The sequence below is a fragment of the Suillus fuscotomentosus genome (genome assembly GCF_016647785.1).
Source record: "Suillus fuscotomentosus strain FC203 chromosome Unknown F5891scaffold_9, whole genome shotgun sequence".
NCBI classification, from domain to species: domain Eukaryota; kingdom Fungi; phylum Basidiomycota; class Agaricomycetes; order Boletales; family Suillaceae; genus Suillus; species Suillus fuscotomentosus.
In genome coordinates this window covers 1,013,523-1,035,121 of record NW_024539521.1, presented here as the reverse complement: position 1 = coordinate 1,035,121, position 21,599 = coordinate 1,013,523, and the positions used below count along the sequence as shown (strand labels likewise).

The 21,599-nt window shown below is 44.7% G+C and overlaps 2 protein-coding genes and 1 non-coding gene across 3 annotated transcripts; 2 read left to right on the top strand and 1 right to left on the bottom strand.

Moving 5' to 3' along the window:
* Positions 1 to 8,252, bottom strand: F5891DRAFT_1162530 (uncharacterized protein; the record flags this gene model as incomplete). Its single annotated transcript, XM_041365294.1, has 42 exons — positions 8,162 to 8,252; positions 7,705 to 8,044; positions 7,405 to 7,656; positions 7,234 to 7,351; positions 6,914 to 7,184; positions 6,838 to 6,860; positions 6,701 to 6,785; positions 6,448 to 6,647; positions 6,318 to 6,401; positions 5,935 to 6,267; positions 5,632 to 5,878; positions 5,185 to 5,583; positions 5,089 to 5,132; positions 4,856 to 5,030; positions 4,736 to 4,807; positions 4,549 to 4,681; positions 4,486 to 4,498; positions 4,123 to 4,445; positions 3,891 to 4,076; positions 3,644 to 3,840; positions 3,573 to 3,590; positions 3,468 to 3,526; positions 3,185 to 3,415; positions 3,093 to 3,134; positions 2,909 to 3,045; positions 2,688 to 2,849; positions 2,389 to 2,636; positions 2,217 to 2,336; positions 2,043 to 2,164; positions 1,893 to 1,989; positions 1,726 to 1,844; positions 1,549 to 1,670; positions 1,404 to 1,500; positions 1,332 to 1,353; positions 1,210 to 1,282; positions 1,009 to 1,162; positions 749 to 958; positions 532 to 694; positions 369 to 442; positions 303 to 311; positions 163 to 244; positions 1 to 83 (listed from the first exon to the last, which is right to left on the bottom strand). Exons 2-42 carry the CDS (start codon positions 8,031 to 8,033, stop codon positions 1 to 3), a joined length of 5,928 nt encoding a protein of 1,975 aa, XP_041230403.1. The 5' UTR covers positions 8,034 to 8,044; positions 8,162 to 8,252.
* On the top strand, positions 8,250 to 9,439 carry F5891DRAFT_1012961 (chalcone-flavanone isomerase-domain-containing protein). The gene is made up of 5 exons (XM_041360767.1): positions 8,250 to 8,536; positions 8,592 to 8,758; positions 8,813 to 8,885; positions 8,944 to 9,269; positions 9,321 to 9,439. Exons 1-5 carry the CDS (start codon positions 8,332 to 8,334, stop codon positions 9,363 to 9,365), a joined length of 816 nt encoding a protein of 271 aa, XP_041230402.1. The 5' UTR covers positions 8,250 to 8,331; the 3' UTR covers positions 9,366 to 9,439.
* A 7-nt stretch (positions 9,440 to 9,446) lies between these two features.
* Positions 9,447 to 9,519, top strand: F5891DRAFT_t44. The gene has a single exon. It is a non-coding gene; the product is annotated as a tRNA-Thr (tRNA).
* Positions 9,520 to 21,599: the final 12,080 nt, after the last annotated feature.

The following is a 21,599-nucleotide window of genomic DNA, read 5'->3' as shown; positions in this document are numbered from 1 at the left end:
CTAATTTATACATAGTCGATACGGCGATGTAATAACATCCTGCTGATGCCTAAGTCCTGACGGAGGCGCGGATCGATTCCAATCTATGAAACGTTTATCTAGGCGTCTGTAGATATGGCCGTTGATTAGCCAAAGCCCCAATAACAGACGCAATCAACCCACAATATGAAGTACCAACGAGCATCGTAGAGAGGCTCTGCAATTGATCTTCGTCAAAGGCTAGTTGATCCTTGTGCCAAGTATCCTGTAAAATCGATGGTAAGGGGCGACAAAGATTGCCATTGATCGCGGAAGCAATTTACCTGGTGAGTCTAGATAGAAATAATGCTCGTGAGGTCAAATCAGTATACAATAGGAAAGGAACTTACTTTCTTGAACTCAGAAGCACAGTGACGAATCGTCGTCGAGATCGGCGGCGGATCTGTTGCGTGTCTCGCCAGGACTGTATTGACGAAGATGATCGAAAATAGCAAGAGAGTTATAGCGAGCGGACATGAGTTTCAGACAAGAAAGTTCACAACATCCACTGACCTTCTGTAAGGGACGGCATCCACGGCTCGACAGAGTACGGGAAACTCTCAATAAGGGCACATAGACCAAGGATAGCGGAATGTAACTTCCTAAGCGACTCTCCATAGTCATGGTGTGTGCGCGAGGGGAGCTTTACGCTGCGCGCTAATGATATGAAACGATTCTGAATTGAACGGAGCTTATTTAGCGGAAATTTACGGGGGCTATCATCACACACCTTCAGTGGAATTATATTCTGCCGCTGTGAGCATCTTACAACTCCAGCCAGGGTCTTCGACGACATTTCTCGAACTTCGACATTCTCATCTGATAAACAATCGAGTAATACATCCATGATTTTGAGTACGCCGTTAGATGAAATCGTCAAGAGGTTCCGATAGAAGAAAACGACCAAGGCAGGCAATGCATGCAATCGAATTCGCCATGACTAGAAAAATTCCAGATAAATACTTTATTTATTTAGGTAAATGAATATACCTCAGATGATTGAATGGCTGAAACCAGGTTCTCCAGGACGATGTGCGTAAGCGAAGGCGGCAGATGACCCGAGGAAAACACACGAAGTACAGCGCTACTGTACTTTTGAAGTTCCGGATTGTCGCTCAATTCTGACATGCTCAAGAGTTCAGGTCTAAATATATTTTTAGCAAAATACAGTAAAATGAATGGGTCACAAACAGCAGAGCCATGGCATGAGGACGAACAAGACAAGCTTCAGGGCTATGAAGAGACACCCATAACCAGAGCAGCACTGTCAGGTCTCAGTTTAAACTTCAGATGAAAAAAATTGCGAAGCCTACTGGTCAAGCCGACTTTGTCATACTGAAGATGAACGTAAGAAAGAGAATTCCGGTAAATGTATTATTACCCACCCGGGACTGTGAGACTCTAGGTGGAGAAAATCGTTCATCCTTCCATTTTGGCAGATTATCGATGATCGATTGTACGTGATAAGAGAAAAACCCTTGTCTGAAAAGAAACTGAGTGCCATATCGGAGACTACTCGAGGGGAGATACCTGATTCGGAGTGGATCTGGACTCTCTGCGCATGCCGCGAGGAGAGCATCCACAGAGGGATATGCTGGTCTCCATTGGTACTTGGCTATCAGACACAGGGCATTGGATATCGAAGTCCTTATCTGCATCAAAAGATATGAGACACACGGATGCGGCATATCCGTATCAAGCAAATACCTCCGCATAGTTGGAGTCCGCGTTGTCGAAGAAAATCGAAGCATATTTCTCAGATACGCCATTGAACCGGACACCGACAGAATCAATAAATACAACGATAACATTAAGAGCCTTCGTCACTGCAAGACAATGAGCACAACAGGGCTGATGACAAGAAACAAACTTGCTGGAAAACGCAGAGTCGCCCTGAAAGTCAAGATGGAGGGACAATATCCAATCTACCAAAGGCTGGAAGCGACGTGGGTCGAGGTTCAGTAAAGTATGCTTTGGGGCGGTCAATGAGTGACGTTTCTCGATACAACTGCGAAGAAATATACCTCTAGGAATGAAGTCCAGTATGAAACAGTGTCTGGCTTTGCCTGAGTGAAAATCACGTTAAAGCGCGGCGTGAGCCAAGACCAGAGTTCCTCTCGCGTTTGCTTAGGCCAGTGTTTGGACCCTATGATGAAGCCATCAGATGTAAATACGATGTTATAGAACAGGAAGAATACCGCGCAACAGTCCAGTCAATATCTCAGCCGCAGCCGCCTGCTTGAACTTATCCGCATCGATCATCAATGGCTCGACAATTGGAAGAATTAAATGCATGTGTTCGCCATTGAATAACTTCGCTGTAGTAGGGTCAGCAACGAATTCATGGATGGAAAAGTGAACGACGGGGACCTAGAGTAATCATAAAAATCACATTCTCTGCGTGAAGATGCGGTGAGCCAGACGCCTTGCTAGACTCTTGGCTCCACAATGTTGCGAGCTGAGTGAAATATCCTTTTCCAATACAGCTACGCATGGCTTGTAAGCACTGTCTTGACGCCAAGTCCCATGACACTGAGTTGGTCAGATTCACAGGATAGCATTTGATGGTCTTCGTCCAAGCCAAAAAGCCAGTGTCTAGCAGGTCGACATAAAAGCCGCTAATGAAGCGCTTGAGCAACAAATTCTGCACTACAAATAACTCAACTCACTCGACCTCATTAATGGGTTGGTGTAGTTGCTCAAGGAAAGCAGGTGGGTTGTTGATGGAAATAGTCTTCGCGAAGGGGCTCTGCCATTTGCAGAGCCAGAGCTCATCATCAGTTTTGGCATATGCTCGTATCTTCATGAGAACGGCAGTCTTTACGATTGCCCTTTAAAAACAAAAAAATTAAATGAATCGACGTGATGCATGTTTGATTAAAGCACGTACTGCTCAGCACTAGCCCTTATTCCTGATTGTGGGCTAAGTGTTTGTTCCATAAAGAAGCGAACCAACTCCGGAGGAGCCACTGCGTCGCGTCTGAGGAAGCCCATCAGAAACTTCATGGCCATGTGTACATATCTCCACTAAAGCCTTGCTTAGATTTGTCGGACGACAATGAGGAATGACGTACATGGGTAGTAGGCCGACAGGCAATCTCAAGAATAGAGCGGACCTACCACAAAATATCAATATCAATGTACGCATCGACAGCGTGATACGCACAGTCTTGTCGCTCTCCTCCAAGCATCGCTTTGCACGCCTAGCAGCACATTCCACCGCTACCTTTGTTAGCTCGCTATCAATGATAGCAGGCGAGAACTCTTCTTCAAGAGTGCGAATAGAGGATTCAATCCCGGGAGTAGGGGCTGTGTATGAAGAAGTCCTTATGACTTCCTCACCGAGGTGTATTAGACACTCCGTGGAGAAAGTGGTGACAAGCTTCTGTATCGAAGGCTATGGTGACGTTAGACGGGTTTCAGAGCAATAGATTGCGACTTGCACTCACTTTCTCTTCGTGCTGGCACTCTAGCAAAGCAACCAGGTATTGCCGTCGTAGCGGTGGCTCTGCGCGGGATTAGAATTGAGTAGACTTACTATTGCTGGAACATACCGGACATGGTCAGCGCGGCTTTTGCGGATATCAAATCAGATCATGCTGAAAGACGCAGTAAAGCCACATACCAGTGCCTTTATTACCAAGGACGTACAAAGCACCCTTGATCCTATCAGGATCATTGCCTTTCGACAGCGCGTTGAAGATAGATGGCAAGATGTATCTTGTTGCGCGGACATAGGACTGGACCGAGGTCACCGTACAGTCAAACCAGAATATATTTGTACTCACACCACATGCGCTGTGCAGCACATTCTGAGCGAGGCTGAAAAATTGGTTATGACAAAGAACGAATGATGTCATCAAGGAACTCACCGTCGCACTCGCGTGTATGGTGACAAACAGAGCTCCGCCAGGTCTTCCTTCAGTAACGTGTCGTCCAGGGACGATCTTCGGCGATACAAAGCGTGTATATAGAGCCGGCCACAGTGGTAGACTTGTGCTCTTTTTACCCACGCAATTCGCGAGTTCTCTTTTTGCCTTGCTGACACTCGGTTTACCCTGATTTACATCAGACGAGGACAAGCTTTGCATTTGGACGACTCACTCTCTCGACTGTGCAAAATTCTTTTGCAATGTGATAAAGTCTGCCCGACTCATCCCGTAATCCAAAAAGTAAGTGTCGATGGCCTTCACGACGGCGACAACAGCATCCAAATGATCTTCACCTCCTTGGATTTGGCGCAAGGCAACTGCGGCCAAGTGGGTGACATTGCCAAAACGTATGCGATGCTGCAAGGCTTGTTGGTAACGAGGATCGTTGAGATCAGTGAGAATAAATCCAGCTTTGACGTCAATATGATCAACAATAAGTTCTTCCAGTTCTATTTCTGGATCGAGGCATGGGTGTACTACGTCTTTAGGTCCTTCCTTCAGGAATGACGGTAGGCCGCTCCAGATAGGACCTCACAAACAAGAGGTACCTGTGAAAACTATGTTAATGGAGTGCTATATTCTCCGTGTTGCAACTTGCCTGCAAAAGTCATTCCTAACGACTTCATCCCAATGTTGAGTAGACCGCGCCAATGTCTCTATCTTATCGAGTGCAGGAGCTGCTACGCGATCCAAAATGTCCAAGATGAATTGCACTTCCTCAGTACTTGGAACTTGATGTTCCATGTGGTCAGCAGTTGCGTCAAGTACATTGATATTATGCTCACTGTGCCATTCCACCTTTACATCCTTTGCTTCGTACAGGCGACCCCATTGAGTGTTGTGCGACTCGTTAAACTCTGGATAACAATTAGTTGCGTAAACGGAGTGGTGTCAACGTGACCGACCAGGCTGATTCCATACGTCTTCATTCACGAAGCGGTTGTCAGATGGATAGACACCAGACAGCGCGTGCATCACTCTAGTGACAATCGCAGCAGTGCCCGTGTACCCACGTTCATTCTTCGTTTTATTCAACAGTAACGATAAAAGGTTGATGATATCTTCCTTGTGCTTGAGGAGCTAGAGTTGAAAATGCATTCGGGAACTCAAAAATGCTACGGAATGAGATCGCACTCACAGCATGTGCACCGTACGCAAGACACCCGCGCAATATCGACATATCTGTGAGGACAATCATTTAGATGCCTAACGAAGAATAAGCTAAGCCACTCACTCCAGTGCAGCGTTGTGTCAGATGGAACAAGATCGTGTGTTGATGTTGTTCTAATGCTGGAAGCTCCGTACTTGAGCTCCTCTTGTATGCGTGAGATACACGACGGCAAAAACTTATCCAATGTCTTCTGGGGTTGGGCGCGTGCCAGGCATGCTACAAGCTGCCCGAACGCTCGGATAGCGTTAGACTTCGCGTTTGTCGCAGCGTAGTCGAAAACAAGATTCAACACGAGATCGAATAATTGGTCTGAGAGGTGCAAGGTGACCACGTCAAGCATGCTCTTTATCGACTTCAAAACGGTCTCTTCCGATTTTCCGCCGGTAGTCTTCTTCTTCCCACCTTCCTCAGGAAGATTCTCGTATAAAGCTAGAACTCTACGAAAGAGGGATGTCACCCAGTCTACTGGGGAGTGAGTCGCTGTCCTTCACTGAAAGGAAACAATCACACCTGCGAAGCCTGCCGTGCTCTCCCGGACAAGAGTCCTCTCTTCTCGCTTGCTCAGTGAAACAAATGGGCTCATTTCGACACCATCAGGGATGTGGGTGTCCTCGGTATCAACCTCCATCAGCTCCTCGCCTGGCGCATCTCCAGACAACGCGAAACCAGAGTGGTGCATGGAGAGATCTCCGACCTTCACATGCTGCATGGTGCTGACGATGAATAAAGTAGCACAGACAGTCTTGTTGGGGTCGTTCTAAACATCACGTGATGAGTAACAAGTGCACACTATGAGGATGTAAAGTATCTTACCAGATCAATGCCAGGAAGGCAGAGTTCGAGAAGAGGAAGTAAGTGCTTTTGTCCCGGCCTCCATATCATCTCTGAGACAAGCGGAAGTGAAATGCCGGACAACATCTTCAACACTGCGGTGGTGCGGTGGGTCTCATTTACCACTTCCAGACCACCGTAGGCACGCTCAAGGAGCTCAGGCATGATGAGCGTCGGCTCAAGCAATGCCATAGTGCGCAGTGCACCTTGTGCCATACTAATAGAAAATGAATCCTTGGAAAACATGGCAAGGAACGCAGGCGTGCGTAAAACATCGACGAACGCTCGGCGGAGAGAAGGAGTGAGACGGTGTGCCTAAATTGTGCACGTGAGTTTATTGCGACGAGCTCTGGTGTCATACGTACCACGGGAGTTTTGCATGAAGGCTGCTGTTCTTCAAGCCATCTGTCGGCAAACTCGACGGTAAGACGTTGCAACAAATTCGTGAGCTAGCGGGAATATTAGCAGAAGTCCCTATATCAGCACGATACGTACTGTGAACGTCCAGTGGCCGGAGTTTGATGGATGAAAGAAGGATTCTGTGCTTGTAATCAGTTTGTCTAACGAGTCAAGCGCCTTCGAACCGGCCAAGTATCCCATCGGCTGGCTGTTGGGAGACCCAGGAGTGGATGCAGAATCTCCGCGTATTGGACCATCGAGGGCCATTGAGTATACAAATAGTTTAGCCAGGAAACCTGCAGAATTCAGAATTACTCTTATGTGGCACAGAAGATCTGAAGACACTGACTGATCCTACTAATTGTTTTCTTGACCTTGGAACCTTGGCGTGCCGCGGTAGCATCTGCCTGAACAGCTGTAGCAGCGACATTCTGCTAGAATTGAATTGTATATTACTGTGTGAAGGAAGAAAATGAAATGACTCACGCTCGAATTGCCCACAGGGACATCTATCGTAACATGAAGTCAGCGGGTCTTGACCAAGTGTACTAAAAAAACCTACATAGCGACTCGATTCCTTTACTAATAAGCATCAACCACTCTTCTTGTGTCCAGATACCGATATCTTTCCATGCGGCACCTCCTTCCTCTCCCGCAAGTCCTTCCTTACCAGCGACATGTTCCTCCGCGAGGATTCCGGCGAATTCGAGAAACCTATCGTCCATGATGTGCGAATTGAAAGCTTCCCAAATCCTGAATATCACAGGAAGGTAGATATGTGTGTGGGTTGGCGGAAGGAACGATGTGAGCACGGGAATCATCGTCAAAGTAGTCTGGATAGCATTAATCTGAGTCATCAATCCAAAGAGGTCTAGGACTTACATCGGGCGTGAGGATAGGCAAGAATGTCTCGAGCATATCGGGAATATCAGTCGCAGGGAAATAGCGTTTACAGCTCTCCGCGACATATAGCAATATATTGTTTAAGTTACGATTTCCCCTGCACGCATTGGATTAAACATTGGCATATGGACACGGTTGTTGTGTACTTACTGAAATTCTGCGAGGCGGCTCTTGGGGAACAGCTCTTTGTACAATACATCCCATAGGGGTTTCCAGGGGAGTTGGAGGTCAGTGGCCTCAAGTTTGCGTTTAACAGTCTTGGATCCCAAGAGACGGTACAACATATCTGCCCAGCTACGGATGACCCGTACCTCTATGCCAGGCAGAAGGCATAATTCGTAATAGAAGCGGACCAATGCGGCGCGGGTGGAGGTCGTCATGGGATAGCGCATCTGCAGCCAGCTGGAAGCGGGGGTGAGTGATTTTAGATTGTGTATAAGAATAACATACCATTGCAGGATTGCATCCCAGGTGGTGAGGACCAACCAATTCTTGGATTTAGCGCAGACTATCAACTTTCCAACTATGTACTCAAGCTTAGCTTGCATGACATCAACGGACTCGCACTCGTAAGGGAGGGAATCAATATAAGTCTGGAGAGTAGCCTTTTGCTTCTCGTATGCTGAGCGATCAGAGACGAGTTCCGCGGCAATGTCATCTGAGGGTGACTCGAGGACGTCCATGGACGTACTGTCTTCTTCGTCCATGTAAACGGAAAAACCACCTGAAGAAAGCTCTTCTGCAAACTCGCCAATGAGATCACTGATATCAAGTGACATAAAGGAAGACGCTGATTATGATAGAAAGCAGTTATGAGAGAATTCAAAGATATGAAGTTAGTTCCCGCGGGAGAGCGATATCTGAAGGATAGAAGTACTGAAAGAAACGGAATTGATTGAGAACGTACGTGTTTTTATACTGAGATGGATTTCCAGCTGACGCGTCGTCTATCTGCGGATTTGACTTGTTTAGGAGGATTGCGTCGTCCCCCGGATGAGAACACCCACTCCGTAAACGCCTGACGCTAATACTCCCACGTGGTTCTCCCGGCGGTCCTTCTCTAGGCACAACCTCCATATGTCTCAACTTTTGCGACCGCTGGCATTTTTCAGCTCATCATGGTCTCGTCCATGTATAGCAAAAACTTCCAAACAGTCTAGGTCATTCGTGAAACCGTTACTATGGGGTGCTACTGTTTCCATATTTTCAGCCGCATATGCAGTACAGCACACAACCATCCATCTGGACGCCGAGCCATCTCTGCCCGACTCCGAGTTCGAGAGTATGTTTCACCGCCTGACTGGGCTACTAGTCCGAGAACTTAAAATTTCGCATAGTTGATCCCGCAACATCAATTGCTTTCCCTAAGACCCTTCGTATACCGTCAAAGCTCCCTTTGCCTCAGTTCTCACTCGTTGGCGTTGGGGTGAGAACCGTGTCATTCCTTGGCATAAAGGTGTACTCTGTTGGTTTTTATGCCGACCTTGCCAATCCAAACCTGAATGTAACATTACTCCTTCGCCCTCTTACATTCTTATTCCTGATAGATACTCAATAGATTCCCATGACTGCAACTCCAGATGAAAAAATCGAGCACATTGTCCGCAATACCGCTTGCGCCATCCGAATAGGCAAGTCCCTACTGTACTGAGCACACGCCGTGGTTACTTTCAACTTCACTCTGCTCAGTACCCACTCGCGGCACATCTTACTCACATCTCCGTGATGGCTTCATGCGCGCCCTCACTGCGCGTATGCAGCTCGCACATACACGTGCTACAATCACTCCGGCAGAGGAACCTGCAGCCCAGTCTTCTTTGAGGACATTGAAATCCCTTTTCCCGACTACATCAATGTCAAAGGGCAAACCATTTGACATTGTACTCCTTGCGCCGTTACGCAGCCCATCTCGCCCACGTACTCTGATACTTAAAGATATGGGTTCGGTGGAAAATGATTGGGTAGCAGAGGAATTCGTCCTGGCATATTTCGAAGGTAATGGGATTAGTCCTCCAGTAAGTTTCTTCCTCTGTATTCCATATTTCGGTTGACAAATTCTTGCACAGTTGAAGAAAGCTGTTACAGAGCGTATGCAAACGTTTGGAAAGTAGCAATAACTTTAGTTTACTGAAGACATACCCACATGCAAATATGGTGACAATAATGTCACTTGCTATCAGCCCGACATCGCATCCCGTTTAGCTCAGTTGGTAGAGCGCGTCACTAGTAATGACGAGGTCAGTCGTTCAAGTCGGCTAATGGGAAAATTAATAAGCTGGTAAATTTTTAATACCCCTATGATGGCCAGAAAGTCGGATTCCACTCGAGTTCGCCGGGGATCTGATTAGCCATGACAACACGAATAAAACTACCGCTGGATGTACTAAATGGCTTATTGAATCATTACCTGGTGTATGCCCGATGCCTGTAGTTGAATCGAAATTTTGTTTGTAATGCATAATACTTGAGTACTAACTGAGTGAAAAAATTTCATGAATAGGTGACTTCAATATGCTGCCAGGAAGAAACTCTTCAGTGCCATGCAACAAGCGAGGGCATCAACGATACTCTGATGGTGATTTACTCCAAATGGCATGGACTCTGAATGATGGCAGAGCCAATAATCAATGGCAAGAGAAACAGATCAGACAAGTGGCAAATGTGCCTGCAAGATGAGGGAAGTAGTAGTACTGTTGCGCAACATGCACCCTTTGCTGGGTTAAGAGAAAGATTACATTTCACCCCATATATATAGAACCTGAAGCCGCATTGTTGCACACTGCCCTCAAGGCTTGCAGAATCATGTCCCTGGAGAGAGAAATATACTTAGTATTTGGAAGTGACATTGGAGATGAAGAAAAATGCTATGAAGACAGCAAGACCAGATATTCAAAGGAGCTAGGAAGTTTGATAAGGAGAGAATGCAGTCTGAAGTTGCTGTGAGCATGTTGGAGAGTAGTCTACCTAAGTATTGGAGGTTGGATGGGTGCAAGTGGTGTTCTTGGTGGGTGCTGGCAAGTTACATAAGGTTACATACAACCACTACATACACATCAGGGTTATCAATATTTAGGAGATGTTTTTATGTTGTATTAAATGTGAAGAAAATATTTGAAATTTAAACTGACATAAAGATGGAGACATAACTTCAAATTTTGGCAGTGTTTTGGATGAAATACAACATTTGAAGCAGTGGCAACCATATTCCCACCAACCATATGCCAATGACAATAAGAAATTAAATCAGAATTTCTGCGTGTGCCCAAATTTGAAGTACAATTATAGCCTAAAATGTCAGACAAAATGTGAAGTTTAGGACATGGCCATATGCTTGCTTATGTATGAAGTTTTGTCAGACAATTGAGACACCCTAAAAATTTGAAGTTTATGCTGGTGACAAAATGTGATGATGAAACTTCAAGTTTCATCCTGTGACAAAATGGATTGCCTGATCATTGCCCACCTGTTGCCCATTCATCACTCAGTTGTAGCCCACAATAAGCACAAATTGGCGATCAGACTGAAAATGGGTATATAAGGTAATGTTTTCATTCTTCATTATACAAGTATGTAGCAGCGTAAAATAGTATTGTGTACTATCTGAGCATGAATGAGAACTTTTTGGACAGAATAAAAAATACGACTTGAAAACAAAGCAATAAACTGATCAATCACAAGATAGGGATAGAATGACTGCATGATGGCCAGAAACTGTCCATTGTGTGAAGTGACTGACTACCCAAGTTACCTTAACATTTTCCAGGCAACTCTTGAGCTCTGTCAAGTACATTTTTGCAGGGAAATCAGGATAAATTGAGAAGGGATTGATCATACAGTCATGATGATCCAGCGGGAGATGTCTCTGTGCAGCAAACAACAATTCCCCCATCACCATGCCATAGATGTATTTGATGCTGGCAGGGACAGGGGTCAATGTCCAGTCTCTTTGGGGGTAGAAGAGAATTTGGCTGTTCCCCAAGTGTGTCGATGCCCTACTGTATATAACACCTTCAAACTTGAGTGTGGCACATAGGATTGCTGTTTGTTGTCTCAGGAGGGTATATAGGTCATCAGGCACAGCACTAGTCATTGCAGAGTCAGGCATCCAAATAACATCATTGATGGGGTCCTCAGCGAACTCTTGGCTGGAATTTTCAATGCTCTTCAACGAAGAGAAAGACAAATGAAGAGGTGAGGTGAATGATCCAACAAGAAAATGGCTGATAACAACAAACAGTTTCAAGAGGGCAACAATGCGATATTAGCTGAGATAGACCAGAGGTTACAGCAAGAAGTGCTGAAGATGAAGGCAAGAACATGTTTCATAAACAAATAGAAAATATGTTGAATTGATCACCAGGCAGAAAAAGAGAGCAAGCTAGCAAAGATGGAACAGAGATTTTCCACGTGTCACAAGCCCCAGGAGAAGGACATAGAAATGGATAACCCCACTATGCCATCTCTGTCCACTGTAAAGATACAACAATTGCTGGATACTATACAAAGTAAGTAATCAGCAATATAAAAGTGTTGTAGTGGTCTTGCACAGCCTAGTCTGCTATACTTGCTAGACAAGCATGTTCAACCCAAGGAGTTTGCTATTGGAATATAGGTGGTCAATCAATAAACTGTCAAAAGTCCGAGTGCAGTGTAACACTGAGGTTGGCACTGGGCATGTATCTGGTCGAAATCACATCTTACATTCTTTGACACACTTCCAATCTTCCAAAAGTTCTGCAAACTTGTCTGAGTCGTCCAAAGGTTATCCATTCAATTCTGAGGCCTTTTTAGCTTTTCCTAGTTCTCCATACCATGTCCTGTCCTTGTCCGTTTGACTTCGCTGGTGCATTTTTCACTTGGTTATCTGTTATTGATTATGTCTAGGGGCACATATGTTGAAAACCCTTGCTAATATGTATAGATATGCATCTCGTGCATTATTACATGTATATCTTCGTAGCGACTCGCCTAGAGTCTTATTACATTTCAGATGTCTTATCTTGCTACAGTTTTTGCCTACGCAGATTCTGGACTTTCATGCAGTAGGATATAATCCGGCTCGCTAAATACTCACAACTACTTCACTTCCCTTGCTACAAATGATAGTTAGTAGAGTCACTTTCGGAATTAGTACTTCATGCAATTGATCCTTGTTTGTTCAGAATGATTGTTTGGCCTAACCGCTGCCATTTTGCTATTGAATTTCTTAAGTCTTTCGATGGACTTCGCTAGTTATACTACGCAAAGTTCTATACTTCAACAAATCACTGTATTCTATACCAGAAACCTTGCTGTTTCATTGGAAGCTTGCCAGAAGCTTTGTGCAATCTTGGATCTTTGTTTCTTGATGTCAGACCTTGACTGGACACTTCAGATAATTCTTCAGAACTCTGAATGTACTTGAGGTATCCTTTCCTTCTCTCTCCTTCGATCTTAACTAGATATCCCTTGCATTTTATATCAAGAGATAATCCTACAGGCAGTCTCTTTGGGATGAACATCTCACTCGCACTTTGAGTCTTAAGGTAACACCTTTTGTATAGTGCACCAGGAATCAACTCTTTACAGTGGGAAATGATATCCGAAGGTATAATTACGATATCCAATGCCAAAGTGTTGGGTCCGATGTTTTCAGGTTTAGTGGGTTAGTGGGTTTCAGGTTTTGTGTTTTGGGCTGGTGGGTTATGGATTATGGTGATAGCAAACATCAGGAAAGTGAGTGATATGTGGATTATCGGGAATGACGGGTATTTCAGATGGAAAGAGTGGTAATATTTCCTAATATCAACTAAGAACTATGAAATATTGGGTTTGACCACAAAGCATCAGGAAACAGCTCCCTACTACTTGGATGATGAATGTGCTATGTGGAAACCAATATATATAAGTATGTAGGAATCTGGAACCCTATAGGCAAAAGTAGTGGCCAACAATTTCAGATCTGAAGTACATGTAAATACACGTGAGGCGCTGCAAGTGCATGGGAAAAATATCGGGTCTGATGCGGCCAAAGTGTTGGGTCCACTAGTCAAAGTGTCAGGTGTGGCGGATATGTGTTAGGTCGCATTGGAAAGTAAGTATCGTTGGATGGACATTTGACATGATGTGTGCACATATTACAGTGACCTATTTCCGTATAATACGAGGGAACGGACGTGCATAATATCCCGTATGATACGGGCCAGCGGACCATGGGCCCATGATCAAAATATCCTCGACTATGACGGATGGGCCAGGAGGCAAATTATTCCCGATGGAGGTGGGTGGGCCCATGCAGGGGATATATAGAGTAGATGAGTGGGCCGATGTACATGAATATTAGGTAGACGGGTGGGCCGAGGTAGTTGGATATTATGCAGATGGGTATATTAAGGTAGATGTGTATGAGATAGATGGGTAGGTACTTGTTATCACATTCACGGGTGGGCCCAGACACATATTAAATTAGATGGGTGGGCCGAGGGTATTATACAATATTGTATTATACGGGTGGGCCCAGACGCATATTAATTAGACCGGTGGGCCGAGGGTGTTGTATGGGATGTTGTATTAGACGGGTGGGCCGAGGGTGGTATAAAATATAGATGGGTGGGCCCATGTGTATCATAATTGTAAACACGATGGAGCTGAGGTAGTTGTACATCAACCAAATCAGAGGAGGTAATAAAATCAAAGTTACCAAGTTCCTGGAGCAGCAGGTGATCTCCTGACATGGCCTTTGATGGTGCACAGGTTGTCTTGCAAAATTTGGAATCCGGGGTGCGAAGCTTGTGTTACCCTATGAGAAGCCAAGTTCCGATTACCAACCTTTGGGTCAACCGTACTCAGAGGAGGTAATAAATCAAAGTTCCTGAGTTCCCGGAGCAGCAGGTGATCTCCTGACATGGCCTTTGATGGTGCACAGGTTGTCTTGCAGAATTTGGAATCCAGGGTGTGAAGCTTGTGTTGCCCTATGAGATGCCAAGTTCTGACCACCCAAATTTGGGTCAACCATACCGACTTCCAAGTTCCAGGACCCGGGAGTCGACAAATGAATATCTGATAACCAGCACACTTCCAATCAGGTAGTATTTCATTGAGCAATGAATCATCCAAGGGGTCTCTTATCAGACTCGGTAGTCAATATAGGCAAATGATAATGAAAACATGAAAGTTGTTATTATGCTATTTTTCAAACCCGAGACCCTGAAACCCATTGTTCAACATGTCCATTTTTCACTCACTGCACAAATCACCAAGTTTCGAGTGCCAAAGCGTGAAACTTGAAACCCAGTGTGCAACATGTCCATTTTTCATGTACATTACACAATTCATTGAGTTCCGAGTGCCAAGTGCCGAAACCCGAACCCCGAGACCCGAAAATATGTATGCAACATTTCCATTTTTCACTTGTTGCACAAATCACTGAGTTTCAAGTGCCGAAACCCAAAACTCGAAACCCAGCATGCAACATGTCCATTGTTCAATTATATTACACAAGTCATTGAGTTCCGAGCTCCGAGGGCCAAAACCCGAACCCCGAGACCCGAAAATATGTACACAACATGTCCATTTTTCACTCATTGCACAAATCACCGAGTTTTGAGTGCTGAAACCCGAAACTTGAAACCTGGCATGCAACATGTTGATTTTTCATTTACATTACACAAATCATCGAGTTCCAAGTGCCAAGGGCCGAGACCCGAAGCCCAAGACCCGAAAATATGTATGCAACATTTCCATTTTTCACTTGTTGCACAAATCACCGAGTTTCAAGTGCTGAAACCTGAAACTCAAAACCGGGTGTGCAACATGTCCACTGTTCAATTATATTACACAAGTCATTAAGTTCCGAGTTCCGAGGGCCGAAACCCGAACCCCGAGACCCGAAAATATGTGCACAACATGTCCATTTTTCACTCACTGTACAAATCACTGAGTTTTGAGTGCTGAAACCCGAAACTCAAAACCCGGCATGCAACATGTTGATTTTTCATTTACATTACTCAAATCATCGAGTTCCGAGTGCCGAGGGCCGAGACCCAAAGCCCGAAACCCAACATCATGTACACAACATGTCCATTTTTCACTCATTTCACAAATCACCAAGTGTCGAGTGTCAAAACCTGAAACCCGGTACTTCAAATGGACACAAATTGTATTTGTATGTATTATCCATTGGTGTAGGGCTCAAATAACCTGGGAATTGTATTTGTCAGTACTCGGTACTTGGGACTTGGTACTTGGGACTTGGTACTTGGTACTTGGTACTTGGCACTCAGTGATCGGTGGTCAGTGGTTGGTACTTGGGACTCGGTACTCGGTACTCGGTTCTCGGTTCTCGGTACTCGGGACTTGGGACTCGAGACTCGGGACTCGAGACTTGAGACTTGGGACTCGGGACTCAGGATTCGGGACTCGGGACTCGGGATTCAGGACTCGGGACTCGGGACTCGGGACTCGGGATTCGGGACTCGAGACTCGGGACTCGGGACTTGGGACTCGAGACTCGGGACTCGGGACTCGGTACTTGGTACTCAGTGATTGGTGGTCAGTGGTTGGTACTCAAGACTCAGTAGTTTCTCCCTGATACCCACCAAAAAACCCACACCCACAAGGTGGGTGTGGGTATATCATGGGGTATGGGTGGGGGTAGTGCTACTCATACCCCGGGGTTCACCCACACTATTCCCTATCGGTACTCGGTACTCGGCACTCGGTGATCGGTGGTCAGTGGTTGGTACTCGAGACTCGGTAGTCAATATAGGCAAATGATAATGAAAAATGACAGTTGTAGTCCATGTCAAGGTGAGTGATTTGGTAGTCTTTCCTTGTCATTCAGCAAAACATCAGCAATAATGAAAAAATGAAAGTTGTTATTATGCTTAACTCCTTACCAAAGGTTGTAGTCCAAGTCCAGGTGAGTGTAGTGGTAGTCTTTTCTTGTCAATTGGTTATCTTGTTACTCATTACGCAGTACTTGGTACATGGTAATTGGTACTCAGTATTTGGTTTTGATACTCGGTATCTGGGAATCAGTAGTCAGCTTAATCAAGGTTGTAGTCCGAGTCTAGGTGAGTTTATTTGTAGTCTTTTCTCGTCCATTGGTTACCATGTGACCAAGATATAAGCTAAAGAAATCCAAAACATCAATAATGACAAATGAAATACATGTGTGCAGTAAGTGAGTCTAAAGATAAAGAATGAATATTAATAGCGAGACTTGCACATTATGTCGAGATATCCAACATGACAAGCCTGTGATGTGATCAGAGACCTGGAATAACACCCATATACATCCATTATAATAGCTTAAAAGCTTAGAAATATTCATGAAGGATTGATGTAATGATAGGCAAAATGATGTGTGGAGAGTGACAGTAGACATCTTTTATATAAAGTCACATTTATATATGATTCAGGCCAAAAATATCATTACAAATATGTAGGATAGATTGTAAACTACCCAAGGAACCCATACTGCCTACTGCCCTGAGGGTAGGGGGTGGGTAGAAGGGATATAGTGAAAATATGAGTTGACCCAGCATTAAAGTCCTACCACTGCTCAACTAACCATTTTCGATGCTTTGGGTCTTTGAAGTTTCCCACACTCAATTTCTTACCCATTTCACTTCCTCAGTACTCAATTCTTGGTTGATTTGTCTGTAAATTTATGTCTATGATACTTAAGATATTTGAAATGTACCCCAGGTTTCTGATTATGAAGATTCAATGTTTTGAAGGCATGGGCCCCTTATCAGGCAAAATGGCAAGTATGCACACTAGCTCACAAACTCCAGCCTATTGTGAGCTGATCTTGGTCATAAGAAGCAAGAATATAAGCTATGCTCATTATATATTAAAAGGTTGGATCATGGATGCAAGGGCAAGATACTGAAAATTGTGAAAAAATGTCACAAGTGCAATTGTCTATGCTTTGTTCCTGGAGAAGGATCCTATGTGTCCTGGGCTGGTTATATGATATATCTACTCCGAATATGCTCAGGAATAGACTCCCTACAGTCCTTGAGGTCCAGCTTTACAGGGAAAAACCCCCAGCGGGTGAACCACCAGAAGAGGGGGAGGTACACTATACAATAAAGGATTACCCTATGGTCCTGAGCTCCTGATACATTGTTTCTATTGTTGAATAGATGATTGAGATATAATTCCAAAGTCTGTTCACCTAGAAATGAACACATAGGAACATATTTTGTATTTTTATGTATATATGCAATATCCATTTAAGCACCAAGTCTCAACTACCGATTACCAAGTCCCGACACTTGATAGTTGATAGTCAGTATTTGAGCTCCGAGTGCCAATATTGCCTACCAATATCTCAGTCAAATGATAACCAAACCAAGACCCAAGTTCCAAACCTGACTACCAAATACCAAATATCAGTACTCGGGACTCGGGACTATTGGCTGGAGTACCCAACTATTGATTCCCAGGTACCGAGAATTAGAACCAAGTACCAAGTACCTGACTACTGATTCTCGGGTACCAAGTATCAGAACCAAGTACCAAGTACCCGACTACTGATTTGAAGTACCGGGTTTCGGGTTTCGGCACTCGACACTTGGTGATTTGTGCAATGAGTAGATGGGCATGTGGCATACATGTTTTTGGGCTTCGGGTTTTAGGATTCTGCCCTTGGCACTCAATGATCTGTGTAATGTAAATGAATAATGAACATGTTGCACACTGGGTTTCGAGTTTCGGGTTTCAGCACTTGAAACTCGGTGATTTGTGCAACAAGTGAAAAATGGAAATGTTGCATACATATTTTCAGGTCTCGGGGTTCGGGTTTCGGCCCTCGGCACTCGGAACTCAATGAATTGTGTAATGTACATGAAAAATGGACATGTTGCACACTGGGTTTCAAGTTTCACGCTTTGGCACTCGAAACTCGGCGATTTGTGCAGTGAGTGAAAAATGGACATGTTGTGTACATATTTTCAGGTCTCAGGCTTTGGGTCTCAGCCCTCGGCACTCGGAACTCGATGATTTGTGTGATATAAATGAAAAATCAACATGTTGCACACTGGGTTTCAAGTTTCACGCTTTGGCAGAACTCGAAGTTGTTGATTTAGATATCACCCAAAACCTGAACACCCGAATGTCAAATTTTCAGTGCTGAACCCCCAACCCTGACTGCCGGGTGCTGAGTCCCAAAGTCCGGAACTCAGGATTTGACATTTGAGATGAACGAAATTTTTCAGACATGTTTGAATTAATCTACGTATATCTATAAACATTTCACTGACCCCTGAACCCTGAAAGATATTTTTGTTGTCTTACATACCAAATTCCGAGTTCCGAGTTCCGGGACCCCGGACCCCCGAAACCCAGCAGTCCACAATTTCGGAGTTCGGGGGTTGGTAAAATGTGTATGGATATATGAAGGGTTGGTTTAAACATTTTAAAAGATGTCTCATATCAAATGTCAAGTCCCAAGTTTCGATTTCTGGGTTTCAAGAGTGCTGAGTCCCGAAGCCCGGAGTCCCGAAACCCAGAGTCCTGAAACCCAGAAATCAAAACTCGGGACTTGACATTTGATATGAGACATCTTTCAGAAATGTTTCAATCAACCTTTCATATATCCATGCACATTTTACCAACCCCTGAACCCCGAAATTGTGGACTGCCAGGTCTCGGGGTTCGGGGGTCCCGGAACTCGGAACTCGGGAAATTTGGGGAGATCAATAAAATTTGATTTACCCATGTTGAAAATATATTTTTGTTCTACATACCGAGTTCCGAGTTCCAGACCCCCGAACACCGAGACCCGGCAGTCTCGGGGTTCGGGGTTCGGGGGTCCCGGCACTCGGAACTTGGGGAGATTTGGGGAGATCAATAAAATTTGATTTACAATTGAGTTGATTGGCAAACACATTGACTTACCCATGTTTGAAATATATTTTTGTTTACACATACTGAGTTCCGAGTTCCGGGTTCCGGACCTCCGAACCCTGAAACCCGAGACCCGGCAGTCCACAATTCTGGGGTTCGGGGGTTGGTAAAATGTGTATGAATATATGAAAGGTTGAATGAAACATTTTTGAAAGATGTCTCATATCAAATGTCAAATCCCAAGTTTCAACTTCTGGATTTTGGGAGTGCCGAGTCCCGAAACCTGGAGTCTTGAAACCCGAAATTCGAAACTCGGGACTTAACATTTGATATGAGACATCTTTCAAAAATGTTTCATTCAACCTTTCATATATTCATACACATTTTGCCAACCCCTGAACCCCAGAATTATGGACTGCTGGGTCTCGGGTTTTGGGGTTGGGGGGTCCAGAACTCAGAACTCAGTATGTGTAAACAAAAATATATTTCAAACATGGGTAAGTCAATGTGTTTGTCAATCAACTCAATTATGAATCAAATTGTATTGATCTCCCCAAATTTCCCCCGAGTTCCGAGTTCCGGACACCTGATACCCGAGACTCAAATTGTATTGATCTCCCCAAATTTTCCCAAGTTCCAAGTTCCGGACACCCGACACCCGACACCCGGCAGTCTCGGGTATTGGGTGTCCGGAACTCGGAACTCGGGGGAAATTTGGGGAGATTAATTTACAATCGAGTTAATTGACAACACATTGACTTAATCATGTTTGCAATATATTTTTGTTTAGACATACCGAGACCCGAGACTGCCGGGTTTCAGGTGTCGGGTGTCCGGAACTCGGAACTTGGGAAAGTTTGGGGAGATCAATACAATTTGATTCACAATCAAGTTGATTGACAAACACATTGACTTAACTATGTTTGCAATATATTTTTGTTTAGACATACCGAGTTCTGAGTTCCGGACCCCCGGACCCCGAAACCTGAGACTGCCGGGTCTCAGGTATCGGGTGTCCGGAACTCGGTATGTCTAAACAAAAATATATTGCAAACATAGTTAAGTCAATGTGTTTGTCAATCAACTTGATTGTGAATCAAATTGTATTGATCTCCCCAAACTTTCCCAAGTTCCGAGTTCCGGACACCTGACACCCGAAACCCGGCAGTCTCGGGTCTCGGGTATCGGGTGTCCGGAACTCGGAACTCGGTATGTCTAAACAAAAATATATTGCAAACATGGGTAAGTCAATGTGTTGTCAATCAACTCGATTGTAAATTAAATTGTATTGATCTCCCCAAATTCTCCCAAGTTCCGAGTTCCGGACACCCGATACCTGAGACCCGGCAGTCTCAGGTTTCGGGTTTCAGGGGTTGGTACATCTCGGTTTGGGGTTTGGCACTGAAAATTTGACATATATATTTTTGTGAGTGTTGTGCTTCTGGTGTCCATGCTTAGAAATAGGATTTGTTGCACACCAGGGTTCAGGTGTGGGGTTTTTCCACTTCAGTCCTGGATTATTGGTCAATGCCACACATGATCGATTCATGTTTTTGTGCTTAGGGGTTTAGATTTGGTGGTTGATGGTAGGTATATGCACTCATAGTGTACATGTATCCTATGTGTTTGATTCGCTGGTGGCTACATCAGCTGTATGTCTTGATGGAACATATCTAGGCTCACCCATATATGTAATACACCCCCGACGGCCCGCCCATCTATGTATTATCCCCCACGTCAGCCAACCCATCTATGTAATACATCCTATGTTGGCCCACCCGTCTATATAATACATCCTGCATCGGCCCACCCGTCTATATAATTATACCCCACCTCGGCCCACCTGTCTATGTAATAAATATTTTATAGCACCCTCGGCCCACCGGTCTATTTGATATCCCTTTCGTCGGCCCACCCGTATATGTAATACATTCCATGTCGGCCCACCTGTATATGTAATACACCCTACGTCAGCCCACCCGTCTATGTAATATTTCCCTACCTCGGCCCACCCATATATGTAATACACCCACGTCGGCCCGCCCGTCTATATAACAATATTTGCCTTACATCTCTCTTCAGCCCAGCTGTCTATAATATCCTACTCTACATATTACCCAGATGGGCCCACCCATCTCCATGAATGATCATATTCCCCCGGCCCATCCGTCAACATTAAGGATATATATATCATTGGCATACATGGGCCCACCCGTCTCCATCGGAAATAATATGTGTCCCGGCCCATCCGTCATCATCAAGAATATACACAACATGGGCCCATGATCAGCTGGCCCATCTCATACGGGATATTATGGAGGTCGGGTGGCCCGTATAATACGGAATTTGTCACTGAAGGGGCTCATGTGTGGAATTGCTAAATATGAGCTCAGTGCCAGCTTGAATGTTACACCACTGTAAAAAGTAAATTCCTGGTAGGCTATACAACAAGTGTTACCTTAAGACTCAAAAGTGCAAGTGAAATATTTGTCCCAAAGAGACTGCCT